The sequence below is a fragment of the Somniosus microcephalus genome, chromosome 16 (genome assembly GCF_052327205.1).
Source record: "Somniosus microcephalus isolate GS21.2 chromosome 16, FLI_Smic_1.0, whole genome shotgun sequence".
Classification (NCBI taxonomy): domain Eukaryota; kingdom Metazoa; phylum Chordata; class Chondrichthyes; order Squaliformes; family Somniosidae; genus Somniosus; species Somniosus microcephalus.
The window spans coordinates 49888422-49913362 of NC_141002.1; the positions used below are offsets into that span (position 1 = coordinate 49888422).

The 24941-nt window shown below is 42.3% G+C and overlaps 1 protein-coding gene across 10 annotated transcripts in view; it reads left to right on the forward strand.

Moving 5' to 3' along the window:
- Nucleotides 1–24941, forward strand: part of LOC147106155 (tubby-related protein 3-like) — a 204447-nt gene that overhangs the window by 40792 nt on the left and 138714 nt on the right. For 8 of the 10 annotated variants that reach the window (XM_086009004.1, XM_086009002.1, XM_086008999.1 and 5 more), the window contains exons 2-3: nt 5092–5143; nt 23937–24099. In XM_086009004.1, the coding sequence (XP_085865130.1) occupies nt 5092–5143; nt 23937–24099 (215 nt within the window). Of the gene's footprint in view, nt 1–5091; nt 5144–9650; nt 10627–23936; nt 24100–24941 lie in introns of those variants that run through there. The other 2 variants (XM_086008997.1, XM_086008998.1) reach the window with 2 other exon arrangements.

Consider the following 24941-nt stretch of genomic DNA (forward strand, 5'->3'; position numbering starts at 1 on the left):
CTCTTTCCCCCCTCTCTCTTTCCCCCCTCCTCTTTCCCCCTCCTCTTTCCCCCCCTCCTCTTTCCTCCCCTCCGCTCTTTTCCCCCCCTCCTTTTCCCCCCTCCTCTTTCCCCCCTCCTCTTTCCCCCCCTCCTCTTTCCCCCCACCTCTTTCCCCCCCTCCTCTTCCCCCCCCCTCCTCTTTCCCCCCCCCTCCTCTTCCCCCCCCCACTCCCCCCCTCCCTCTTCCCCCCCCCCCCTCCCCTCTTCCCCCCCCCCTCCTCTTCCCCCCCCCCTCCTCTTCCCCCCCCCCTCCTCTTCCCCCCCCCTCCTCTTCCCCCCCCTCCTCTTTCCCCCCCCTCCTCTTTCCCCCCTCCTCTTTCCCCCCCTCCTCTTTCCCCCCCCTCCTCTTTCCCCCCGTCCTCTTTCCCCCCCCTCCTCTTTCCCCCCTCCTCTTTCCCCCCCCTCCTCTTTCCCCCCCTCTCTTTCCCCCTCCTCTTTCCCCCCTCCTCTTTCCCCCCCTCCTCTTTCCCCCCTCCTCTTTCCCCCCTCCCTCTTTCCCCCCTCCTCTCTTTCCCCCCCTCCTCTTTTCCCCCTCTCCTCTTTTCCCCCCCTCCTCTCTCTCCTCTCTCTCTCTCTCTCTCCCTCTTTCCCCCTCTCTCTCTTTCTCTCTCTCTCTTTGCCCCCTCTCTCTCTCTCTCTCTCTCTCCTCTCTCTCTCTCTCTCTCTCTCTCCTCTCTTTGCCTCTCTCTCTCTCTCTCTCTCTCTCTCTCTTTGCCTCTCTCTCTCTCTCTCTCTCTCTCTCTCTCTCTTTCCCTTCTCTCTCTCTCTCTTTCCCTCTCTCTCTCTCTCTCCTCTCTCCTTTTTTCTTTTTTCCCTCTCTGTGGTTTGGAGCAGCATACAATTCTCCCTTGTGTGAATGCAAGCATTAGTTGGATTTGGCATTGTAACTTGCTGACACAGCATGCAACAGTTACTTGTGCTATTTAAAACCTTTCTCTTTGGTGGCCACAAATTACAAGTTAAAGCATTACAGACATGGAAGTTTGAGTGTGAATGATGCAAGTTGTGCCACCGCTGTCAGCATTCTATTGCTGATCATCGTGGAGGCACAGTGCTTTGGCATGCTACGGAATAGATTTAATTTAAGTTGCTGTACAATAGTCCAGATAATTTCTCTCCATCTCTCTACCTCTCTCTCTCTCTCTCCTTCTTTAAGACGCCTCTTAAAATTTACCTCTGACCAAGCTTTTGGTCATCTGCCCTAATATGGCTCGGTGTCAATTTTTTTTTATAACGTTCCTTTGATGTGCATTGGGACATTTTAGCACGGTAAAGGTGCTATATAAATGAAAGTTGTTTGTATATAAGACTGCTATGTAATCTTAGTTTATTGTAGAGATTTCAGTCTTCTGAATTTCAAACTTCCTTTTTTGCAAGACAGGTCAGAATTATTAAATTAAATGCCTTTTGAAATGACACATTACTTCTCTTGCAAGCGTTAGGTTGCTGGAGCACTCAAGTCTATGCTGGTCAGCCCACGTAAAAATGTACATATTTTTGCAACAAATTTATTTCATGCATGATATGATTTCTTTTTGGAGGGACCCTGCCATGTAGCTTATTGTGCTTCGGCATTACTTGGGGTTTGCAATAGTTGATTATTTTCCCATAAAATGTCCCTGTTTATCACGTGTCCTTTACACAATCTGATGCTGCGATCAGGCACCATTTTATTGTTGTGGCATTCTAACCCTGCATGGTGAAAATATTAGGCTAGATTTTCCGGGGCCTATGACGGTGCGTACTCAGCCGTAAGTGCCGTGCAAGTTCTGGGTTGCTGCATGTGATGCTCATGCGTGAAAACCCAGAACTTGCGATCTGTCAAGAATCATCTTGACAGATCATCCGCATCCCCGGGAAATGAACATTCGCTGGCGGAGCCCAACTAGTGCCCAGCGAATGCCCATGCAACTCTTACGCCTGGTAAAAGCAGGTGTCGTGCTGCCTTTTACCAGCGTAAGAGTTCAAATAAATATTAAAATAACATTTTAAAAATCATTTTAACATTCAAAATAAATTTAGGTTATTTTTGGCCCCTTGAAAAATGTCAATTTATTTTTCAAAAAGTTAAATTTTTGTTTTAAATGTTGAATTAAATGGTATTTTAATTTTAAACGTAATGATTTTTTTTGTTATTTCAGTGTTGTGTACAAGTATTTTTTGGGTGATTCCTATTATGCTTATGGGGATTCTGTACGTAAACAAAATTCCCATAAGCATAATGGGAATCCCCTTTCTAATTGGTTGGGCCTGCCCCCATGTTCCCAGGGACACTTGCGAAAAGCTTGCGCCCCGGGATACGTGGGCCTTTATGCATGTGTATGCGTAGAGGCCCAGGAGCGCGTGTCTCCGTGGATCCAGGACCATCAGGTAGGTTCGTACTTTTATTGTGATCCTCCCGCAAATTCAGGCTCATTATTTCAAACCACACCACTTTACCCTAATCTGAAACTGTCACGTATAAAGGTGTTCTGACCAATTTCCTATTGAAATTATTTGAAAATATGAGTTTATGGTTTGTTTTTAAGCAAAAGTATATTCTCAATTATGAAAAAAATGCCTAGGCAAAGGGTGCTTAATATGTTAATTGGAGGCCGTTTTCCTCAGACTAAACAATATGCAGTTTGTTCACTTGTCTGGGTAATTGGAAAAAGCACTGTGCAATCGAACATACGAATTAGGAGCAGGAGTAGGCCACTCGGCCCCTCGAGCCTGCCCCCGCCATTCAATGAGATCATGGCTGATCTGATTACTCCACATTTCCGCCTATCCCTGATAACCTTTCACCCCCTTGCTTATCAAGAATCTATCTACCTCTGCCTTAAAAATATTCAAAGACTCTGCTTCTACCGCCCTCTGAGGAAGAGAGTTCCAAAGACCCACGACCCTCTGTGAGAAAAGATTTCTCCTCATCTCTGTCTTAAATGGGCGACCCCTTATTTTTAAACAGTGACCCCTAGTTCTAGATTCTCCCACAAGAGGAAACATCCTCTCCACATCCACCCTGTCCAGACCCCTCAGGATCTTATATGTTTCAATCAAGTCACCTCTTACTGTTCTAAACTCCAGCACATACAAGCCTAGCCTGTCCAACCTTACCTCATAAGACAACCCACCCATTCCAGGTATTAGTCTAGTAAACCTTCTCTGAACTGCTTCCAACACATTTACATCCTTCCTTAAATAAGGAGACCAATACTGTACACAGTACTCCAGATGTGGTCTCACCAATGCCCTGTATAACTGAAACATAACCTCCCTACTTTTGTTTTCAATTCCCCTCGCAATAAATGATAACATTCTATTAGCTTTCCTAATTACTTGTACCTGCATACTAACCTTTTGCGATTCATACACTAGGACACCCAGATCCCTCTGCATCTCAGAGCTCTACAATCGCTCACCATTTAGATAATATGCTTTTTTATTCTTCCTGCCAAAATGGACAACTTCACATTTTCCCACATTATACTCCATTTGCCAGATCTTTGCCCACTAACTTAACCTATATATATCGCTTTGTAGCCTCCTTATGCCCTCTTCACAATTTACTTTCCTACCTATCTTTGTGTCATCAGCAAATTTAGCAACCATACCTTCGGTCCCTTCATCCAAGTCATTTATATAAATTGTAAAAAGTTGAGGCCCCAGCACTGATCCCTGTGGCACACCACTCGTTACATCTTGCCAGTCAGAAAATGACCCATTTATGCCTACTCTCTGTTTCCTGTTAGCTAGCCAATCTTCTATCCATGCCAATATGTTACCCCCCTACACCATGAGCTTTTATTTTCCGCAATAGCCTTTGATGTGGCACCTTATCAAATGCCTTCTGGAAATCTAAGTACTGTACATCCACCTGTTCCCCTTTAGCCACAGCACATGTTACTTCTTCCAAGAACTCCAATAAATTGGTTAAACATGATTTCCCTTTCACAAAACCATGTTCACTCTGCCTGATTACCTTGAACTTTTTTAAGTGCCCTGCTGTAACATCTTTAACAGCTTCTAATATCTTTCCCTATGACATGTTAAGCTAACTGGCCTGTAGTTTCCTGCTTTCTGTCTCCCTCCCTTTTTGGATAAAGGAGTTACATTCGCTATATTCCAATCTCTGGTTGGCTCCAGAACGTGCTGTTCTAAGAACTATCCCGAAAACATTCTATGAACTCCTCATCTAGGCTATCTTTGCCCATCTGATTTTTCCAGTCTATATGTAGATTAAAATCCCCCATGATTATTGCCGTACCTTTCTGATAAGCTCCCATTATTTCTTCCTTTATACTCCATCCTAACGTGTGGTTACTGTTAGGGGACATGTACACCACTCCCACAAGTGACTTCTTGCCTTTATCATTTCTCATCTCTACCCAAACCGCTGCTATATCCTGGTTTCCTGAACTTGGGTCATCCCTCTCTATTGTGCTAATACCATCATTAATTAACAGAGCCACCCCTCCACCTTTTCCTAGCTTCCTGTCCTTCCTAAATGTCATGTACCCAATTATTGTGTTGGAGGTCCCAGTAAAGGCTGGGTCCAAAAAGACAGTGCTGCAAGGGGAGGAAATTCTGCTGTGGGCTGTAGCTGAGAATGCAGAGGAGGTATTCTGTTTAAGTAAGATGACCCATTGATGTGGGGAAGTATAGCATGTAACATAACTATTGCTCTCTGTTCACCTGATGTGAAGCAAAGCAGTTTAATGATTCGTATCAAGCCGCGTCTCACCAGGTGTTTGCTCAGTTTGCTTTTAGAGTGATTGAAGAAATACGTGTGGAAACGGCACTAATATCTGGTCCAAGTCGCAAGACGTTTGCTGTATCCCAGGTTACGCTACCATACAAGTCAATATAAGGCAGTGTGAGTCAACTTCCACAAAACTTAGATGCTCAGATTGCTTATGGGAGTAACTGAGACTGCTGAACCCAAGCTACTATCTACAGTAGACCTGAATTGAAACACTGAGCTATCAAACGTTCTGATTAACAGTTCCTCACTAAGTTGTTGTATTTTGTATGGTCAGTAACTAATTAAGTCTGCTTTCTCTCTTAGTGTCCTTGAGGATGAAAATGTCAACCTCCGACAGCAGAAACTGGAGAAACAGGTATAAGACTCTAGTCGGGTGAGCAGACATTTGCTGACCACGTGACTTTATTTTTTCCATCAAGGCTCAAATGTCCAATCTCTGTTCCCACCCATTTGTTGCTGCAACTACAGGAAACTTTCGTTTAACCGGAGGTTAAATGTCCGGAAAGCTCTATCCACCGGCAAAATTCAGGAGTCGGTTCAGATAAGTTTTTTTTACTTCTCGTTGCTTTTTTTCTCCAGTCGTGGCTCTGCAAGGTCTAGCTGAAGCTGTTGCTTAGCTACAGAGACGCTTGCAAGCTACGCCGACCGTTTTGAAGCTGTTGCAACAGGGTTTGTTGCTTCACACTGAGCTCAGAAGCTCCGTATGTTTTAACATTAGCGCTGGTTTCTCCGGCAGTTTTGATTGACCGGCATCAGCTCGGTCCCGTCAGTGCCGGATACCAGAAAGTTTCCTGTATTCTATTCTGAAAAACATTCTGTTCAGTTACCTTCAGTTAGCTGTGCAAAAATGTGTAATATGTTTTAAAGGCTTTTATAATTGTGTTTTCAGGTAGAAGCTGAGAGAAATTTGACACAATTAGTTGAAAAATCCTAGTTAAAAAAATTTCCACATGATCCTGAAGACAATTTTTAAAAAAAAATTTAAAAAAAAAACCTACCAATATGTGGTCTACTAAAACTTGCTCTTTCAACAGATAAAATATTTATTTCAAGTGAATTGAAACATAATGAGGCATCTGATTACTTCTCTCCCCTCCTAAGGCCATCGATAACCTGTTTCTTAACAGATGTAAAAGACAGTACCGCAGGGAGTGGAGGTTCTGCTGAGGGCTGTAGGCTAGAATGCAGAGGAGTGTTTCTGTTTAAGTTAAGTAACATAATCCATCAATGTGGGGAAGTGTAGTCTTCATTATTTTATATTACGTGAAAATATGTATTGTTAGAAATAAATGAAACTGATTATTATAACTATATGGTGGTGCTGGAAAGAGAAATTGGCACACAGAACTTAAGAGCAACAGTGGGATGTTTTTAAAAAAGATTGTGAAGGTATCGAGTAAGTATATTCCATTAAAAAAAGAAGGAAGCTACCAGTAATTTCAGGATGTGATGGATAAACAAAAGTTTAAAAAAAAGATAAAAATTGAAGAGCATCTATATGGACTATAAGAAAAATAATGATGAAAAAAGTGAAGGGGAATGTGACAATCCAAAAATTAAGAGCAGGATAAGGAAATCTGAGGGCAAATGATGAAATTAAAAAAAAGTAAAGTATTATAAGTATATTTGTAAAAAGAGAACTGCTAAAACTGAGGTGGGACCATTGAATGTTAAGTTCCCAATTCCCCCCCTTGTTTGAGCCAAGTCTCAGTTATTGCCAAACATCATAATCCCAGCAAACAATAACTAAAAGATTAATTAAGAAAGGGAAGATAGATTATGAAAGTAAACTAGCAAAAAATATAAAAACAGATAGCAAGAGTTTCTACAGCTATATAAAAAGAAAAAGGGTGGCTAAAGTGAACGTTGGTCCCTTCGAGGATGGGACCGGGAAACTAGTGGTGGGGAACATGGAGATGGCAAAGACGCTGAACAAATATTTTGTATCAGTCTTTACAGTAGAGGACACTAAAAATATCCCAACACTGGACAAACAGGGGGCAATGGGGGGGGGAGGAGCTAAACACGATTAAAATCACTAAGGAGATGGTACTCAGTAAAATAATGGGACTTAAGGCGGATAAATCCCCCGGACCTGATGGCCTACATCCTAGGGTCTTGAGAGAAGTGGCGGTAGGGATTGTGGATGCATTGGTGATTATTTTCCAAAACTCCCTGGACTCAGGAAAGGTCCTGGCAGATTGGAAAACTGCTAATGTAACACCCTTATTTAAGAAGGGAAGTAGACAAAAAGCTGGAAACTATAGACCAGTTAGCCTAACATCTGTGGTTGGCAAAATGTTGGAGTCCATTATTAAGGAAACAGTAACAGAGCATTTGGATAAACATAATTTAATAGGACAGAGTCAGCGTGGTTTTATGAAGGGGAAGTCATGTTTGACAAATTTGCTCGAATTCTTTGAGGACGTAACATACAAGGTGGATAAAGGGGAACCAGTGGATGTAGTGTATTTGGACTTCCAAAAGGCATTTGACAAGGTTCCACACAAAAGATTACTGATCAAGATAAAAAAATCACGGGATTGGGGGTAATATACTGGCATGGGTGGAAGATTGGCTATCTAACAGAAAACAAAGAGTTGGGATAAATGGTTCGTTCTCGGGCTGGCAATCAGTAACCAGTGGTGTTCCGCAGGGGCCAGTGCGGGGACCCCAACTCTTTACAATCTATATTAACGATTTGGAGGAAGGGACCGAGTGCAACATATCCAAGTTTGCCGACGATACAAAGATGGGAGGGAAAGCAGTGAGTGAGGAGGACATAAAAAAAACCTGCAAAAGGACATAGACAGGCTAAGTGAGTGGGCAGAGATTTGGCAGATGCAATATAATGTTGGAAAGTGTGAGGTTATGCACTTTGGCAGAAAAAATCAACGAGCAAGTTATTATCTAAATGGAGAGAAACTGCAAAGTGCTACAGTACAAAGGGCTCTGGGGTTCCTGGTGCATGAAACACAGAAGGTTAGTATGCAGGTGCAGCAGGTGATCAGGAAGGCCAATGGAATCTTGGCTTTTATTGCAAGGTGATAGAGTATAAAAGCAGGGAAGTCTTGCTGCAGTAATACAGGGTATTGGTGAGGCCACACCTGGAATACTGCGTGCAGTTTTGGTTTCCATATTTAAGAAAAGATATACTTGCTCTCGAGGCGGTTCAGAGAAGGTTCACTCGGTTGATTCCGGAGATGAGGGGATTGACGTATGAGGAAAGGTTGAGTAGGTTGGGACTCTACTCATTGGAGTTCAGAAGAATGAGAAGCGATCTTATCGAAACATATAAGATTGTGAGGGGGCTTGATTGGGTGGATGCGGTGAGGATGTTTCCACTGATGGGTGAGACTAGAACTAGGGGGCATAATCTTAGAATAAGGGGCTGCCCTTTCAAAACTGAGATGAGGAGAAACTTCTTCACTCAGAGGGTAGTAAACCTATGGAATTTGCTACCCCAGAGAGCTCTGGAAGCTGAGACATTAAATAAATTTAAAATGGAGATAGACAGTTTCCTAGCAGATAAGGGAATTAGGGGTTACGGGGAGAGGGCAGGGAAGTGGACGTGAGTCTAGATTCAGATCAGCCATGATCCTATTGAATGGCGGAGCAGGCCCGAGGGGCCGTATGGCCTACTCCTGCTCCTACTTCTTATGTATGTTCTTATGTGGCAACTTGTGCCTGCAACCTTGATTTGTCGAGCTCTGTGCATTTACGCACAAGTACTCCAAACCCATTTTAGTTTGCCTCGCCTTTCCCCTTGGTCTGATCCCTCCTATTTATGAACTGCTCTTGATTCTAATGCGATTTGTCTTTCCCAGTCCTCTGTGCAGCTTTTCTTTCCTTTCCAGTGCTGCATCCTGGTGCCCCTCCCCCTGCCAAATTAGTTTAAACCCTCCTCCACAGCACTCGTTAACCTCCCCGTGTGGACATTGGGCCCAGCTTTGTTCAGGTCCCTCCTCCTCAGAACTGGTCCCAATACCCCAGGAATCTGAAGCCCTCCCTCCTACACCATTTCTCCAGCCTGTCTTTTATTGTTCCTATGCTCACTAACACGTGGCACAGGGAGTAATCCAGAGATTGCTACCTTTGAGGTCCTGCTCTTTAACTTACTCCATAGTTCCTGAAACTCTGTCTGTAGGATCTCAATCCTTTTCCTTCCTGTGTCTTTGGTTCCATCAGGGACCACAACTTCTGGCTGGTCCCCCTTCCCCATGCAAAATATTCTGCACCCATTCAGTGATGTCCTCTACCCTGGCACCATGGAGGCAACACACCATGTGGGCCTCACGTCGGCGGTTGCAGAAATGCTTGTCTATCCTCCTGACTATTGAAACCCTTATAACCTACACTTCATTGTGTCCCCCTGTGCAGTCATTTGCCCCTCAGCGCTGTGGATGTGCTCTAGATTGCACTTCCCCGAGGTGTCGCACCCTCACTGGTATTCAGTACTGAAAACTGATTTGAGAGTGCCACAATCCCGGTGGATTCCTGCACTACCTGGCAAAAGAACCAGAGGCGACATGAGGAAAGTTTCTTTTACGCAGCAAGTTGTGATTTGGAGCGCACTGCCTGAAAGGGTGGTAGAAGCAGTATCAAAAATAACTTTCAAAATGGAACTGGATAAATACTTGAAGGGGAAAACTTTACAGAGTTGTGAGGATAGAGCAGGGGAGTGGGACTGACTAATTGGAAAGCTCTTTCAAAGAGCTAGCATAGGGACGATGGGCCGAATGGCATCCTTCTGTGCTGTACCATTATGATTCTAAGTATATGAGAGCCATACAGAGAAAGAGGGGAGTGGAAAACAGACATGATGGAGACTGAAAGAGATGGAGATTAGGAAAGAACGCATAAAACGGGCAATTTTGTTGTTTCTTTCCACCATGAGCAGCAATGCAGGCGATTTATATAATTGTGAAGTATGTGGTATAATTGCCTAAAACAGCAAACCCATCAACTCGTGGTGAGCACTGTCACAGGAGATGCCGTAGTTTCAGTTTAGAAAGAGACATATTTTGATATTAAACTCCATAGATTTAAATGGATTTACAGTTTGTCTCTGTGCTCAGTAATTTCACTCTAGCATTTCTTTGTTGGCTGGACATTTTTAATTTGTCTAAATCCACTACAGTAGAGATCCCATTAGTTTATATTGCCTGAATCTGGCTCAATTTTGAGAGCCACCTAGTTTAATGATTGGACGGATCAGGGCCCAGCAGGATCCCTGACAGGTGAGCATTTAAAAAAAAAAAAAAAAAGTACGTTTCTTTCACAACTCCGAAATACCACTTTATTTTACCTATTGTATAGCAAATTGCTAAAGAGCTGTTTCCTCGAGAAAAATTCAATCCCACCCCCAGCTTTTAAACTGGAAAAAGGAAATCTTCAAATTTAAAAAGCCATGCTTTAACTTAATTTTCTGTGTGTTTTTGAAAGCGGAGACATGATGCTATGTGGAAGTGAATGGAGTGGGCTATGTGTTGTTAGAGCTACCCCTTCTGATTTCAAATGGAATGTTCCAGCTCTCAACCTTCCCTGCTCAGTTCTGTAGCTGATGTGACTAGATATAGAGGAAGACGAGCCTGTATTTGGCAGCATTGGGCTGCATTGACTGAACTATGTGACTGCTTTTCTACACGATGGCAGTCAGTGGATTTGGCAAAGTGGGGGATAATAACCTTGCTCTGTCAGCCTGTGATGCTAAATGTATAGAAACAACAATTCCTGCAGTAGCAATTTAAGTGAATTTATTAATCTCACTGCACAGTGGTGGTGTTTAGCTTGCTTGTCACTACTGCATCGTTCTGACGAAGGATGTCCCTTGAAAAGGTAAGCCATTCCATTTAATTTTTTCAACTTTATGTAAAGCATTAACTCTTCCACCAGCACACTGAGACCATTGAGAGGTTTTCAAGCAGCATTTGGTTCAGACTGATGGGGTGAAAGTTGAAGTTTGTTTTTGTTTATTTTAGATTGAATTTTGAAAATTGTTTCTTTACTTCAATTGAAGTGACTGGTTCATTTGGTCCTTGTTCACATAGAAATGATGTTTTATCAATTACAGGAAAACTGACAATGTAGCAAAGCAAGCCTGAATGCAGTGAATTTGTCTAAAAAAGCAATGGTATAGAGTGACTGGCAGTTTATCACATCCACCTAATGATTAAGCAAACCGTATTTAAAGGACTTTCGTCATCAATATCTTCTTTAAAATTAAACTACTGTGATATGCATTTCGAACATTCATAGATGCGAAATGACACTGGGAGTCCCAAGAGATTTTTTAAGACTGAAATTTTACTTTGTCTATTTTTGTTGCAAGTCTCCAAGTTCGAACAGTGAATGCTGATGACATCACTGGAGGAATTGGCTTGGAGGAGTTCCTGAGGTTGACAGTGTAAGAGAGCAGAGATAGTCAGTACAGATGAAGTTATTAACCCAGCTTTACTGAGGGAGCTGATTTTTCATTAACAGAGAGCATCCATTGTACTTCAATCTCATCATTTGATCTGTGTCCATTATTTCATCTCCTTAGCACAGCAACTAGTCACAGTGATGGCCTCATCGGTGCTTGCTATTTAAACTGCACTTTTAAAATTAAATAGACAGAAGCACAAAAGGATGTTGGTGTAAAAAGCTGTTACCTTGCTGATTTTAAGAGGGAAGACATACTCATTTTAATGATTTTAGACAATCTTGCATCAAGAGACAGCTGGTCTGTACAGATCATCTGCAGTTAGTCCCAAAGCTGGTGGTAATAGATTGGTTTCACTGGAAAGTTTTATTCTGTCACAATGGCTCACTGTGGACATTCACTGTAAAATTGTAGTGTTACCTGAAAAATTCTTTCAAAGTACACCAGGGATGCCTGCAGTGCTAATGTTAGCAGCCCTAATTCCGCCATCCCAAATTCTACTTGTTTCTAAAAATGTTCTTTGTAATGATGTGTGTGCAAACCAAAGGTGCTTCTGAAGGTCCGGTCACTTAACACAATGCACTGTATCATTGTCAAAGTCATAGAGGGAAAGACTGCAGATGTGTGAGGAATGAAACCTTTGAAATCAATACAAGGGTGCTGCCATGGTCAATTGTGCATGTTTGCTATTTGTAGCTGGTACTACTAGTGGAGGGGGGCTTGTTTGATGTGGACTAAATATTGAGAGTGAATGGAGAATGAAGAGACCATGTCAAACTCCATGTGTCCAGTGGGACCGAGGGAGGTTAATATTTCATAAAGTTAGTTGTGACAAATAAGGCATCTTAGTTTTCTGATTCATTTATCAGAGCAGAAGAGTACCAAATACAATTTTTAGAGCTCCAGTGCACTTATTTTAATCTGATGAGATTCATTAAAACTGGCTCCTAGTTGTTGTATTTTCACACTCTTCCATTGGAGAATAATATGAAGGAGTGGAAGGATTCACAGGCTGATGAACAGTCTGACAGGTTCCACATCCATGGCTATAACCATCAACTACCAGTCGTGCATAGTCCTATATGCTGGGAGGATTTTTATGGGCTCCAACAACCCCATATGGCGAGGGAGGGGCACCCACACCCAACTGATCCGTATATGCCTGCTGGACATAAACCCAGAATTCGGAGCTGGAGCTCCGGTCTCCGCTAGTCAGGACTGTCTGCAGCAGAGCTCGAACCCTGCACCTCCACCCCCCCCCCCCCCCCACCAAACAATTGGTTAATGAATGCATTGTTTATTCATCTTTTCCAGTTGGATCCTCGGGAGTTATTTTGGTGCCAATACCCCAGTATTAGACGTCTCTCTTGGTTTTTAATCTAGTGACAAATGATGTTTAAACCATTGGCAGGAATGTATAACTTGTTTTCGATTAATCTGCAGAGCTCATAATGAGCACTTCAAATTCTAGGAGGAGTCTTGGAAGATGAAATGGCATCACTCAACATCGAGTGTAATTTCAAATAAAAAAAAAAACAAGAACAGGCCACCAAGACTAGAAATGGCAAAATAGAGACTATCTTCTCCCCCTTCGCTGCTGTGATGGGGAAGTAAATCTGGAACTTGTATTGATGACCCTCCATTTTAAGAGATAGATGCATACTGATTCTTCTGAAGTATCCATGGGAACTTGCAGTTCAGCAACTGCATGACTAAATATCATGAATGTGGTGTCTTGTTGCCAAGGAAACCCTGCTGCTTGCTTGTGCGTAGGTGGCTAGTTTTAGATATTAAAATTTTTTCATAGAAAACAGTAAACCTTTGAAGAAATAGTTAAAGCCTTAATCGTAGGTTTTCGATCTCCATTAACACAATTGATTAAGCTACATATTTTTAGTAATAGTGGTATCAAAAATATAGAAAAACTAAAGAGCACTTGGAAGCAGGGAGTTGAGCAAGGAAGAAAGGACTTGCAATTAATTGGGTGCTATGTGTCATCATCCTTAATGGATAGTTGTCAAACATCTCACTTTAAATCATTCTCTGTGCTGAATATTAAAAAAATTAAACAAACTACATTTAGCACTAATTCAGGTCACCAGGTGTTTGCCTCTGACTTTTGCTGTTAAATTGCCGTTGCAAGGTATTTAATGTGTAAATTGAGTTCATCGTTGTACTGCAATTAGCTGCACTTCCATTGATTTATCTCCCCAAAAATTGCCACTACTTGAGAAGTGGGGGGCAGCGGGGAGGAGAGTCAAAAGATATTGCTCGGTCATTGGAAAAGTAGTAAGGTAAGTGCCTACTAGAGATATGTGTCCCAAAATGTCTCCCCTCTTGCCCAGGAGCTTGAAAGATGCAGAGCACTGAAGGTGCTCTCTGCCTGTCCAGGCTTAGGTGCATCAAATATGGTGGGCTAGACCATCAACCTGATCTGTCAGGGCCTTGCACCAGGAATCAAGGTCAGAAACAGGAGTGCAGCTGCAAACCTGGCAAGGTTTCCAGGCAACCGAATCCAATTTGACCTACAATAAGAAGGTCACTTATCTGTTTGCCCTATTGTAGGTGCAGGCCCTGCTCCAACCCTTGATGAAAGCTCCAGGAATTCTGGGGCAATGAAATGGGGGTGGTGACCTGACATAACTGGTCTTTGCCCCCTTTACCTCTCTGTAGCACATGTGAAATGAGCATTCCCCAGGCATGAGGAAGCGCAATTTTGGAACTATAGTGTAAGATAGAAAATTTGAGATTTCTGGGGCATCTGGAGCAGGGTGAGCTGTGCGACGGGATGGCCCGCACCTGAAAAGAGTTGGGACCATCTCTCTGATGAGGTTGACGATAGGTGAGTGAGAGGGTTTAAATTCATGTGGTGCAGGAAGTGAAAAAGCAAGAGAGTACAATCAGCAACGTGGAACGGTAAGTAAGCTTGAGATGTATTAGGAATAAGAAGGTAGAAAGGTTGAAAGACATTAAGTGGGACAGGATAGTAAAAAAAAAAATAGGATGGGAGAAGGCAAAAAAAGGAGAAATGAGCAAACTAAGGGAATCCATAACTGAAATGTGTATATTAATGCACACAGTATAATGCACAAAATTGTGGAGCTAGGCTCGTCGAAATAGAATACATGACATAACAGTAACTGAAGTATGGCTGCAGCTGGGTCCAAACTGCCAATTAAATATTCCTGATCAAACTTTCAGGCGAGAAAGGGAGGGGTAATACTGATATTGGAGACGATGTGGCTGATCTTCCTTCCCTGGTGTTGTCTGGGAGCGACTAGTGCAGAGTTCTGCAAGTGCAATGTGCTACGGCGACCTTTTGAGTGCCTGTACTTCTTGTCGGGGACTGTTGTAATGAAACAGGCACGCTGGGAGTACTTTTGTGCACAGCAAAACAACCCAGAGGAAGTCTGGATGCTGCTACCTGTAAAGGGGCAGGAACAAAGGAAGCCCCAGGAGAAAACATTCAAAGTAATGGTTAATGAGCACACGATTTTTATCTTGAAAGCTTCTGAGTTTTTTAATCCATTTATGCATGACATTCTGGGGAACCTGGCAGAGCGGATTGTCCAACCATTGTAGAACCTGCTTTCCGTTCCAGTGAATTCTGCCAGGTTGCCAGCCAGGCAGTTGAAAATTACACCCAATGTGCTAACTGTGGCCTAATCAATGAGTTTTATATGTTTAGCAATACCTCTTGCTTTTGTACTCTATGGCCTATTTATAGAACTTACTCTGTGTGCTTTTTTTTTTTAACAACTTGATTAACTCTTCCCAGTTTTCAAGATTTTTTTGTACTTCAATCCCAAAATTTGTCTAGTCTTTAGGGGGTAATTTTAACTATGGGTGATGGTGTAAAATGAGTAAGGTAGAATCGACCACCTATTATATACTCTGCCCGACCGTCCCTTCCATTGACCTCAGTAAAAGGAAGATCGGACCTGGTGCATACTGGGTGACTAATTCGATATTGCCCATTTTATACTACTGTCCAAAGTTAGTTACCCCCCCCCACCCCAGTCTTTTATAGTTTTGCCATTTGGTGTATGTTTCCTCTTAATTTTTTTCTCCTGCAATTATTGCTTCATATTTCTCCCCATTAAATGTAATCTGATATCTGTCTGCCCAGTTGACTAGTCTATGTCCTCCTGAAGTTGCTTACGATTTTCTTCAGTTAGTTATGCAACCTATATCTGTGTAGTCTGCAAATTTTGATGTATTATTGGTGTATATTTTGAAGAGCATGGTCCTAACACTAACCTTTGGGGGACACATCCCTCCAACCCTAAAAATATCCATTAATCACTTTTTGCAATCCTTTAATCACTTTCTTATCCATGCTGCCACATTCCCTTAATACTTAACTTGATTTTATCAACAAGCATCCTGTGCAGCACTTTATCAAATGCCCATCAAAAATCCATAAACAAAACCTTCACTGTTTTTCCTTTATCAATACACTGTTATTTCTCAATCAATATGTTTTGTTATTTCCTCAAAGAACTCTACTTTGTCAGCTGTAATTTGACTTTTACAAATTCATGCTGGCTGTCCTTAATTAACCCATGGTCTTTCTAAGTATTAATTTTACCCTGCGTTATAATCTCTGTAGGTGTATGGCAATAGTATTAAAATGGATAACATACATTGACATAAAATGGCTGATTTTTTTAAATCCATTGATGGGATGTGGGCGTCGCTGGCTAGGCCTGCATTTAGTGCCGATCCCTAATTGCCCTTGAGAAGATGGTGGTGAGCCGCCGCCTTGAACCGCTGCAGTCCATATGGTGTAGGTACACCCACAATGCTGTTAGGAAGGGAGTTCCAGGATTTTGGCCCAGCGACAGTGAAGGAACGGCGATACAGGTCCAAGTCAGGATGTTGTGTGGCTTGGAGGGGAACTTGTAGGTGGTGATGTTCCCATGCTTCTGCTGCCCTTGTCCTTCTAAGTGGTAGAGGTCGCAGGTTTGGAAGGTGCTGTTGAAGTAGCTTTGGCGAGTTGCTGCAGTGCATCTTGTAGATGGTACACACTGCAGCCACAGTGCGCCGGTGGTGGAGGGAGTGAATGTTGAAGGTGGTGGATGGAGTGCCAATCAAGCGGGCTGCTTTATCCTGAATGGTGTCGAGCTTCTCGAGTGTTGTTGGAGCTGCACTCATCCAGGCAAGTGGAGAGTATTCCATCACACTCCTGACTTGTGCCTTGTAGATGGTGGAAAGGCTTTGGGGAGTCAGGAGGTGAGACACTTGCCGCAGAATTCCCAGCCTCTGGCCTGCTCTTGTAGCCACAGTATTTATATGGCTGGTCCAGTTCAGTTTCTGATCAATGGTAACCCCCAGGATGTTGATAGTGGGGGATTCAGCGATGGTAATGTCATTGAATGTCAAGGGGAGATGGTTAGAGTCTCACTTGTTGGAGATGGTCATTGCCTGGCACTTGTGTGGGTAAATGAAGTAAGCCTAAGTGATGCACACAGCTTTCAGCATAGGTTTCTGCTGACACAGATTAGATAAGATAAGAAAGCAGTTACCCAGGCAATTGTGATGAATTATAGTTAACCATAATACAAGCTAAAGTAAAGAATGAAAAATAGATCAGCTTATAACTAATGATTTTTAATATTAAAAGAGCTAACATAATTAACAGTAGGAAAGTTAGCTATAGATAACTAGAATGCTTAACTGAGACTTTGGTAGTGAAAGGACTAAAGTCAGACAATTGAAGTGCTGTCCTGGGCTTCAGCTGTGGCCTAATGAAAAGTACTGAACAAAGAAACCTTGAAGAAATGAGGGATGAAGCCTACTCTCTCTATTTACAGAACCAGACAAAACCGATTTCTACCATTTTTCAAAGAAGAGAATAGCACATGGCGCGGTGGTTACATCATACCCTTTGACCAAATGTAGGTGTGCTATGGAAGGGATATAAAGATTGGTGTACTCCAGTGGCCTGGTAGGTGCAGTGGGGACTGAAGACACCAGAGATCAACCTCCGGACGTCAAATTTCCTGTTTCTATGCTGTAGCATTCTATGTCCTAGCAGTCTGTGGTAACAATGCACTGTGACGATACAATCTGCTTAAGAATTAAAAAAAAAAAGACATTGGGAATAATGCCAAACATTAATCAACACTGAATAGAAACAGGCAATTTGACGCAAGTCCATACTGGTGCTTTTTTTCCATGAGCCACTTAGTCTAATCTCACTTTCATGTAACTCCATACCCTTTAATAGTCTGATGGCATGTATCCTAGATTGCTGAGGAAAGTTTGAGAATAGCAGAGGCTCTGACCACAATCTGACCTCTCTTGATTCTTTTTATTTTTCATTTCCATTACCAGTAATGAAACCTTTCATATTCGATGAATGAATCATTTTGTGATTTTAAGTAATTTTTCAACATTATTTTCTTTTTAATATTTCTTTAACATGGACAGCAGCTGAATGTCCCTGTTAAAAGTATCTCCCTCATTCTTTCCACTAACCCTTCCCTTTACTGTATGTTGAGAGGCCAGACATTGTCAAATTGGTTTCGAATGCGTGGGCTCTCCTACCTGGTCACTGATTTTGGTAGTCCTTAGGCTCAGTGCCAGCCTGGCTCCATGGTACCACTCTCGCCTCTAGTCAGAAGGTCATGCGTTCAAGTCCCACTCCAAGCACATAATCTAGGCTGACAATCCATTACAGTACTGAGGAACTACTATCAACAGGAATGTTGTCGGAGGTGCCATCTTTTAGACAAGACATTATGCCAGTGAGCAAGCTTAATGTGAGTGGAGAAATACTTGCATTTTGTTCTTACTGGATGTCACCATTTACATTTCTTGCGCTTGAAGAGGAGCTAATTGAGAAGCTTTGCATTTTAGTGTGATCATGAATTACTTTAATCCACATTTCTTCATCCACTATTGATAGGGTAATGATTTTTGCATTCCTGGCCTGTGAATTACTGATGGCCTATTCTAAAATTGGCATTAATTTGTTGTGGCCCTTGTTGGTTGTTTTCCATGAAATCAAATTATAAGCTCTACTACATTAAAGCGGGCATATTTTATTTGACATTTGATTTGTATTCTCTCAATGAAGAGGAAGTTTTTATAATGGATAGATTCTATAGCCCTGATTAGTTAATAATTATTTTGCCAATTAGACAAAAATGGAATTATGCGGCTCATGGCCCAAAGCCATCTGCACTGTTAGCTCAGTAGTGGGTCTTGCCAACTTTTACAATAGAAGTCACTTTCCCTAATTTGAATAGACTACTGGCGCAAGTAAAGCTTGGACTATAGCATATTTGGCTGGGGAGCATAAAAACTTGTGTGATAGCAGCTCTTAAAGGATTGCAGCTTGCCATAAAAGGAGAAATTGTGGTGGCAGAAAATTGTTCACAATAGCACAATGGAGATATATGGGCCATGCTGGTCCCTTTGATCCTGTAGATACGGAAATGCTACGACAGAACGTGCATGGTAGGAGGGTGGCCCTTTTTGGGGTTGAAGACCACTTTCCAGGAAAAGCGCTTGTGGAAGTTTTATGGAGGGAGGATATTTGCTGAGTCAGTACAGTCACTCAGTTCTGCTATAAAGTACCAGACTATAAATGCCTGCTATTAGGACCAAGGTAAAGGCCAAGTGTGTTTCTCCCTTTAGCACACATTTCTTGTGGGGCCCAACAAGTATGGTGCAAACATAAACTGGGAACTATCACGCTGCACAACCATTGCCCTTTGGGCCCACTCTTCTATTGTGTGTGGCACACTTTCCGTGGAGGTGGCAGCCAAGGAACAGCAAACAGATGTTCCGGCCAAGGGGCTCCCCTGCTGTTAGGTTTCTGAGGTGCAGCCCCAGGTACAGAGGATAGCCCTGTTTTTCTAAGAGTCATCCACCCAGTGTTTCTTCTCCTTCAACTAATGTGTGGGCATTATGCACAACAAAGGTATTATGACTGCTTCCTTGATGATGATCACTGATGTGAATGATTTATGTTCTGTTAAATACCAAATGCCCCCTTCCCATTGCTTCCATACGCACAACAGGCTGTTCCTCGTACTCCCAGAACATAAGATTCCCCCTCACTAATACTCCCAGATCCAACACCCCTCAAAGTTTTCCCAGGACCACCCTTCTAACAGTACCAAACCACATGCACTGCTATGTATTTCCCACCTACCTGCAACCTGAAACATCTTTCTTCCTACCATCTTGTGTGTCTTGTGCCTTAAAAAAGATGAGACATAAAATTAAGAATATAGCTAAGGACAGGTTGCATAAACTTGGCCTGATTGAGGGGTGACCTGATTGAGGTGTTTTAAAGTGATAAAGGTACTTGATAAGGTAGATACCGAGAAACTATTTCCTCTGGTGGAAGAATCCAGAACAAGACGGCACAATCTTAAAATTAGAATTAGGCCATTCAGGAGTGAAATCAGGATGCACCTTTTCACACAAAGGGTAGTGGAAATCTAGAATTCTCTGGGTCAATTGAAATTTTCAAGACAGATTTTTGTTAGGTAAGAGTATCCAGTGATACGGATCAAAGGTGAGTCAATGGAATTGAGTTACAGATCAGCCATAATCTAGTAGAATGGTGGAACAGGCTCATAGAAACATAGAAGATAGGAGCAGGAGTAGGCCATTCGGCCCTTCGAGCCTGCTCCGCCATTCAATGAGATCATGGCTGATCATCCAAATTCAGTACCCTGTCCCTGCTTTCTCCCCATATCCCTTGATCCCTTTAGCCTTAAGAAATATATCCAACTCTTTCTTGAATATATTTAATGAACTGGCCTCCACTGCCCTCTGTGGCAGAGAATTCCACAGGTTTACCACTCTCTGGGCGAAGAAATTCCTCCTCATTTCAGTCCTAAAATGGCTTACCCCTTATCCTTAGACTATGACCCCTGGACATTATAGGACATTAAATGCTGATGAGACCGTTTATATAAAAAAAAAGTTAATGGATTTCTAGGATTAATGACAAGGTATAGAATATATAAGTCAAGCGATTCCCTTACTTTGGACATTAGCAATTTAAAAAATGACTCAGAATGCATTTTGAGCAATTTGTGGGTTAAGCATAATACAACTCCACCCAGTGGCCGGTTCATGCAAGTACAATGTGGCAAGTTAACAAGCAGTTTTTTGTATTATAAATGTGAACATAAGAATTTATAATGGAAAAAAAGCTGTTCAACAATGTGTGCACAGATGAAATATTTTTAATTAGATTTAGATTTACAATTGGGTGTTGTCCTTGGCTCGGTGGTAGCTGCTGCTTCTTTCGTATGGTAGTAACAAAAAAAACAAATTAAATATCAATATTTAAGTCAGATATCCAGGCCAAAGCTTCCAGTGTAACAGCATGGATATCTTGTAGGCCTGGAGCAAATCATTGAACACTGCCCTCAGAATTTCCTCTGAGGGCAGTGTTCAATGATTTGCTCCAGGGTCTGATCAGAAGCTCTGCAGTTGCATGATGGGGATTCTTTAATCTTCCATCTATACAGAAGGTAGCAGCATCTACCATGACGGGTTCTGAAGTGGTTGATGGTTGTCCACTGTTTGTGAGGGAGGTTTGATCCTTCAGATTGTATTGTGGGGTCCTCCTATAAGGAATCCATTCTGTATATCGTAGTTATTCCAGGCATTTCGCCATCGGTCATCAAGGCTGAGGGGAGATCGCTGAAGGGCTTCGGCGACGGTCCAAAATGGTCGCCTAGATTTGAGATGGGTTGGTGGTAGATTGGTCAAGTCTGCCTGTATTGTCATGTATTTTCTGATGTAGTGGTTGTATTCTCTGGAGACTGCATATTCGCGGCATAAGTGTGTGGTGGTGCGATGTTTGCAAGCATGGGCAGCCAAGGTGTTGGTGTCGATAAAAGCATACCGGTGATAATTCTCATAGCTCTGCATTAATGGATTTGACATGCGGACTTGATGGCCATGCCGGAGAGCAGTACTCCGCTGTAGAGTACACCAGGGCGAGTGCTGCTGTACAGAGGACTTGAGCGTCTGCTCCCCATGTGGATCTGGTGAATTTTTGGTTAAGGTTGACTCTACTCTTTAGTTTCTTCCCAAGGTTCTGGAGATGCTGTCTATGCGACAGGATGCGATCAAATGTGACTCCTAAATAGGAGGGGATTTTGGCATGGTTTATCTCTGCGCCGCAAAAGGAGACTTTCAGAGCTCGGTTTGCTAGATGGGATGTTGAAATGACGGTCTTTTGCGGGTTTACACATATGCCTCTTGAGTTAGAATATTGTGGGCTTAAGCTATGCACAAATTGGCTAATGTGTTTCTCTACAATACACTTCAGAAGTACTTCATTGGCTGTAAAGCACTCTGGGACGTCCTGAGGTAGTAAAAGGTGCTATATAAATGCAAATTCTTTTTAATTGAAACTGCTTAAGTAAATGTTTATAATGGAAGTCCTGTATGTAAACTTACCTGTCATGATGTAGTTGCATAGAAACATAGAAGATAGGAGCTGGAGTAGGACATTCGGCCCCTCGAGCCTGTTCCGCCATTTAATGAGATCATGGCTGATCATCCAAATTCAGTACCCTGTCCCTGCTTTCTCCCCATATCCCTTGATCCCTTTAGCCTTAAGACATATATCGAACTCCTTCTTGAATGTATTTAATGAATTGGCCTCAGCTGCCTTCTGTGGTAGAGAATTCCACAGGTTCACCACTCTCTGGGTGAAGAAATTCCTCCTCATCTCAGTCCTAAATGGCTTACCCCTTATCTTTAGACTGTGACCCCTGGTTCTGGACTCCCCTGCCCTCGGGAATATCCTTCCTGCATCTAGTCTGTCTGGTCCTGTTAGAATTTTATAAGTTTCAATGAGATCCCCTCTCATTCTTCTAAACTCTAGCGAATACAAGCCCAATCTCTCTTCATACGTCATTCCTGCCATCCCAGGTATCAGTCTGGTGAATCTTCGCTGAACATCCTTCTTCGGATAAAGCAACCAAAACTGCACACAATACTCAAGGTGTGGTCTCACCAAGGCCCTGTACAACTGCAGCAAGACATCCTTGCTCCTGTACTCGAATCCTCTTGCTATGAAGCCCAACATACCATTTGCCGCCTTAACCGCCTGCTGTACCTGCATGCTTACTTTCAGCAACTGGTGCACAAGGACACCCGGGTCTCGTTGCACTTCCCCTTCTCCCAATCTATTGCCGTTCAGATAATCTGCCTTCCTGTTTTTGCCACCAAAGTGGATAACCTCTTGCAGGTGGCCCATCGCATATCGGGTGTGTCATGGATCACACAGCCCGCCTTTCTGCAGTCATTTTGTTTTCTTCGCTTTATTTTTGTATTTCCCCTCCACCCCACCCCCATTTATTGGTACCTGACATTTCCTTGCCCATTGTGCTGGCCTCCCCTATCATGTCCAGTTATCCAATCTGCCTGATTGCAGAATGGGACATAGCCGAATCCCACCTGTTTTCCTTGGTTGTATAGTAGTTAGCCACCTGATTTCAAGGTCAGTCTGCCACCTGATTTCAAGGTCAGTCTGCCAGCCCGGTTTTCTCTCTCTCATGCCGTCGAGCCTACCACCTTGTGCTTGGCACCGAACCCCCACATAGTGACCTGCGAACCCCCTATGATCCCTTAGATCTCACGCCTCATTGTGATCTGTAACTACTGACCCTACTTGGCTGTGTACAATTTAGCTGAAACCCGATGCTACTTAATTTAATTAGTGGAATTGCTATTTGACAAATTTTGCACCACCGAAGAAGTAGAAATGTTGTTTCCATGCACTGATTCTGTGGAAGCCAGCCTATATGCTCTTCAGTTTAGGAAATCATTCAGTAACATCATTATATCCAAAGTATTTTTCCTTTTGATTGAAGGTTGTAATTGATTAGTTTTCATGACAGCAAGAGCATGGACAGAGGCTGCTGGACACATGTCCTTGATGTATGGCAATAATCGTGCATCAGGATTATTGTGAAGTTATTACTGCAAATTAATTTACAATAATCTGCAATTGATTATTAGCTAATTCTATTTCCAGTTTATATATCTAATTAAATACCAATTACTGGGAAGCATACTTGCACTTAAAAAAAAAAAAAACCCCCACTTTTTCTTTCTTTGCCAGTTCAGTTTTCTCTTCTTTTTCCTCTCTTTGAAGGTTAACTGTTTACTGTGTATAATGCCATGAGTGCTGGTCACATTCCAGTCCTGTGCCGTTATTCATGTGTGACTCTCGATAATTAGGTTCAACAAACTATTTGACTGCAAAGTTGACCCAGGGATTTTACCTTGCCCCCATTTTATACAGGTACATTTTGAGCAGGGGTAGCTGGATGGTGAAAGGGAAGGGAATCTGTAATTATTTTTCCCAATTCTACACGCTAACACTTGGGCCAATTTCAGTGTCCTTACTGTTGCTCTGGCTGAGCACAGGCAGGCAGTGGATCGAACCTGATCTGTATAACTCAGTTACTTGCTGCATAACTTTGCTGAGTCACTCTGGGAGCCCTGACTTGCACTCTTTAATTGGCAACAAATATTAGTTTACCAATTCAAAGATGCCCTTGGGAAAGAATCCAAGGTGATTGGAAGTCTCTAAAGCCGATTGTCTGGGGTAGTAATCAAGATTCTGTTTCTATTTCCTAAAATATATTGATTTATTTAATGAACTTTCCCTTTTTCTCGTGTTTATAAATGTTATTTCACAACAAATCCTTTAACTTTCTTTGTCTAGCGTGCACTGCTGGAACAGAAGCAGAGGAAGAAACGACAGGAGCTTCTCATGGTTCAGCCTAACCTTGAAGCCAAGCCACGGAGGTTGAAGCCAAAGCGATGCGAGGAACAATCGCCATTAGTAGAATCCCGCAACAACATCACCAGCAATAGAATACTAGATGGTATGTGAAGTGTGTTTCAAATCACTTTCTCAAAGATCAAGCAGCCACCTGGCTGACAAAGACGTAAAATAGTCTGTGCTATATGGTACATGTGATGTTTGCGTTACTCAAATTAACACAATGGCACAAATTTCATCATGGCCAACTGAGGAGAGGTCATTTGCACAGGTAAGTATGTGTCCACCCTAAAGGTTACAGGACAAAAATAAATTGCTGTGAGGGAGCACTGGATTTTTACAACAATAACAGTAGTTATAGAAAAGTTTAAAATCATAACTGAACTAAGAGGCAAAAGTTGACCTGTTGTTAAATGTTGTTTTGATTTGTCAAAAATTCTATTATCTGATTTAATCAGTATCTGGGACTGAGATTTAATTGGGGCTGCTGATAATTTCGGTATCTGTTTGACACGACATAGGTTTCATCTAACAGCTACCTGTTTCCAAGTTATGTGCCATTTTGTGCCAGCCATTGCAGAACTTTCAGGTTATTTTAGTCAGTAAACTGTAGGTTCTTGTGAATTGTTGGTCTTTTTCACAAAAGCTGATGTTCTGTTAGGCTGGAAAAGGCTCTGTAAATTTGAAAAGAAAACTTTTTTTTAAAAGGGCAAATTGAATGGGATAGTGACAGTGCAGTAATGTCTGTGGTAGAGTACTGGTAGAATAATTGTGGTCATGATACAGTGGCACTGTGCAGGTATGACAAAAATTTAGTAACATAGCATTGACTTCTGTAAATTGGTCCTGCATTAGGTATATGTGCAGCACACAGGCAGTCCATGGAGTACAGTTCTGGTGTAGCTTTATATTCACTGCCAGACATTTGCTATTTATGATGTAATC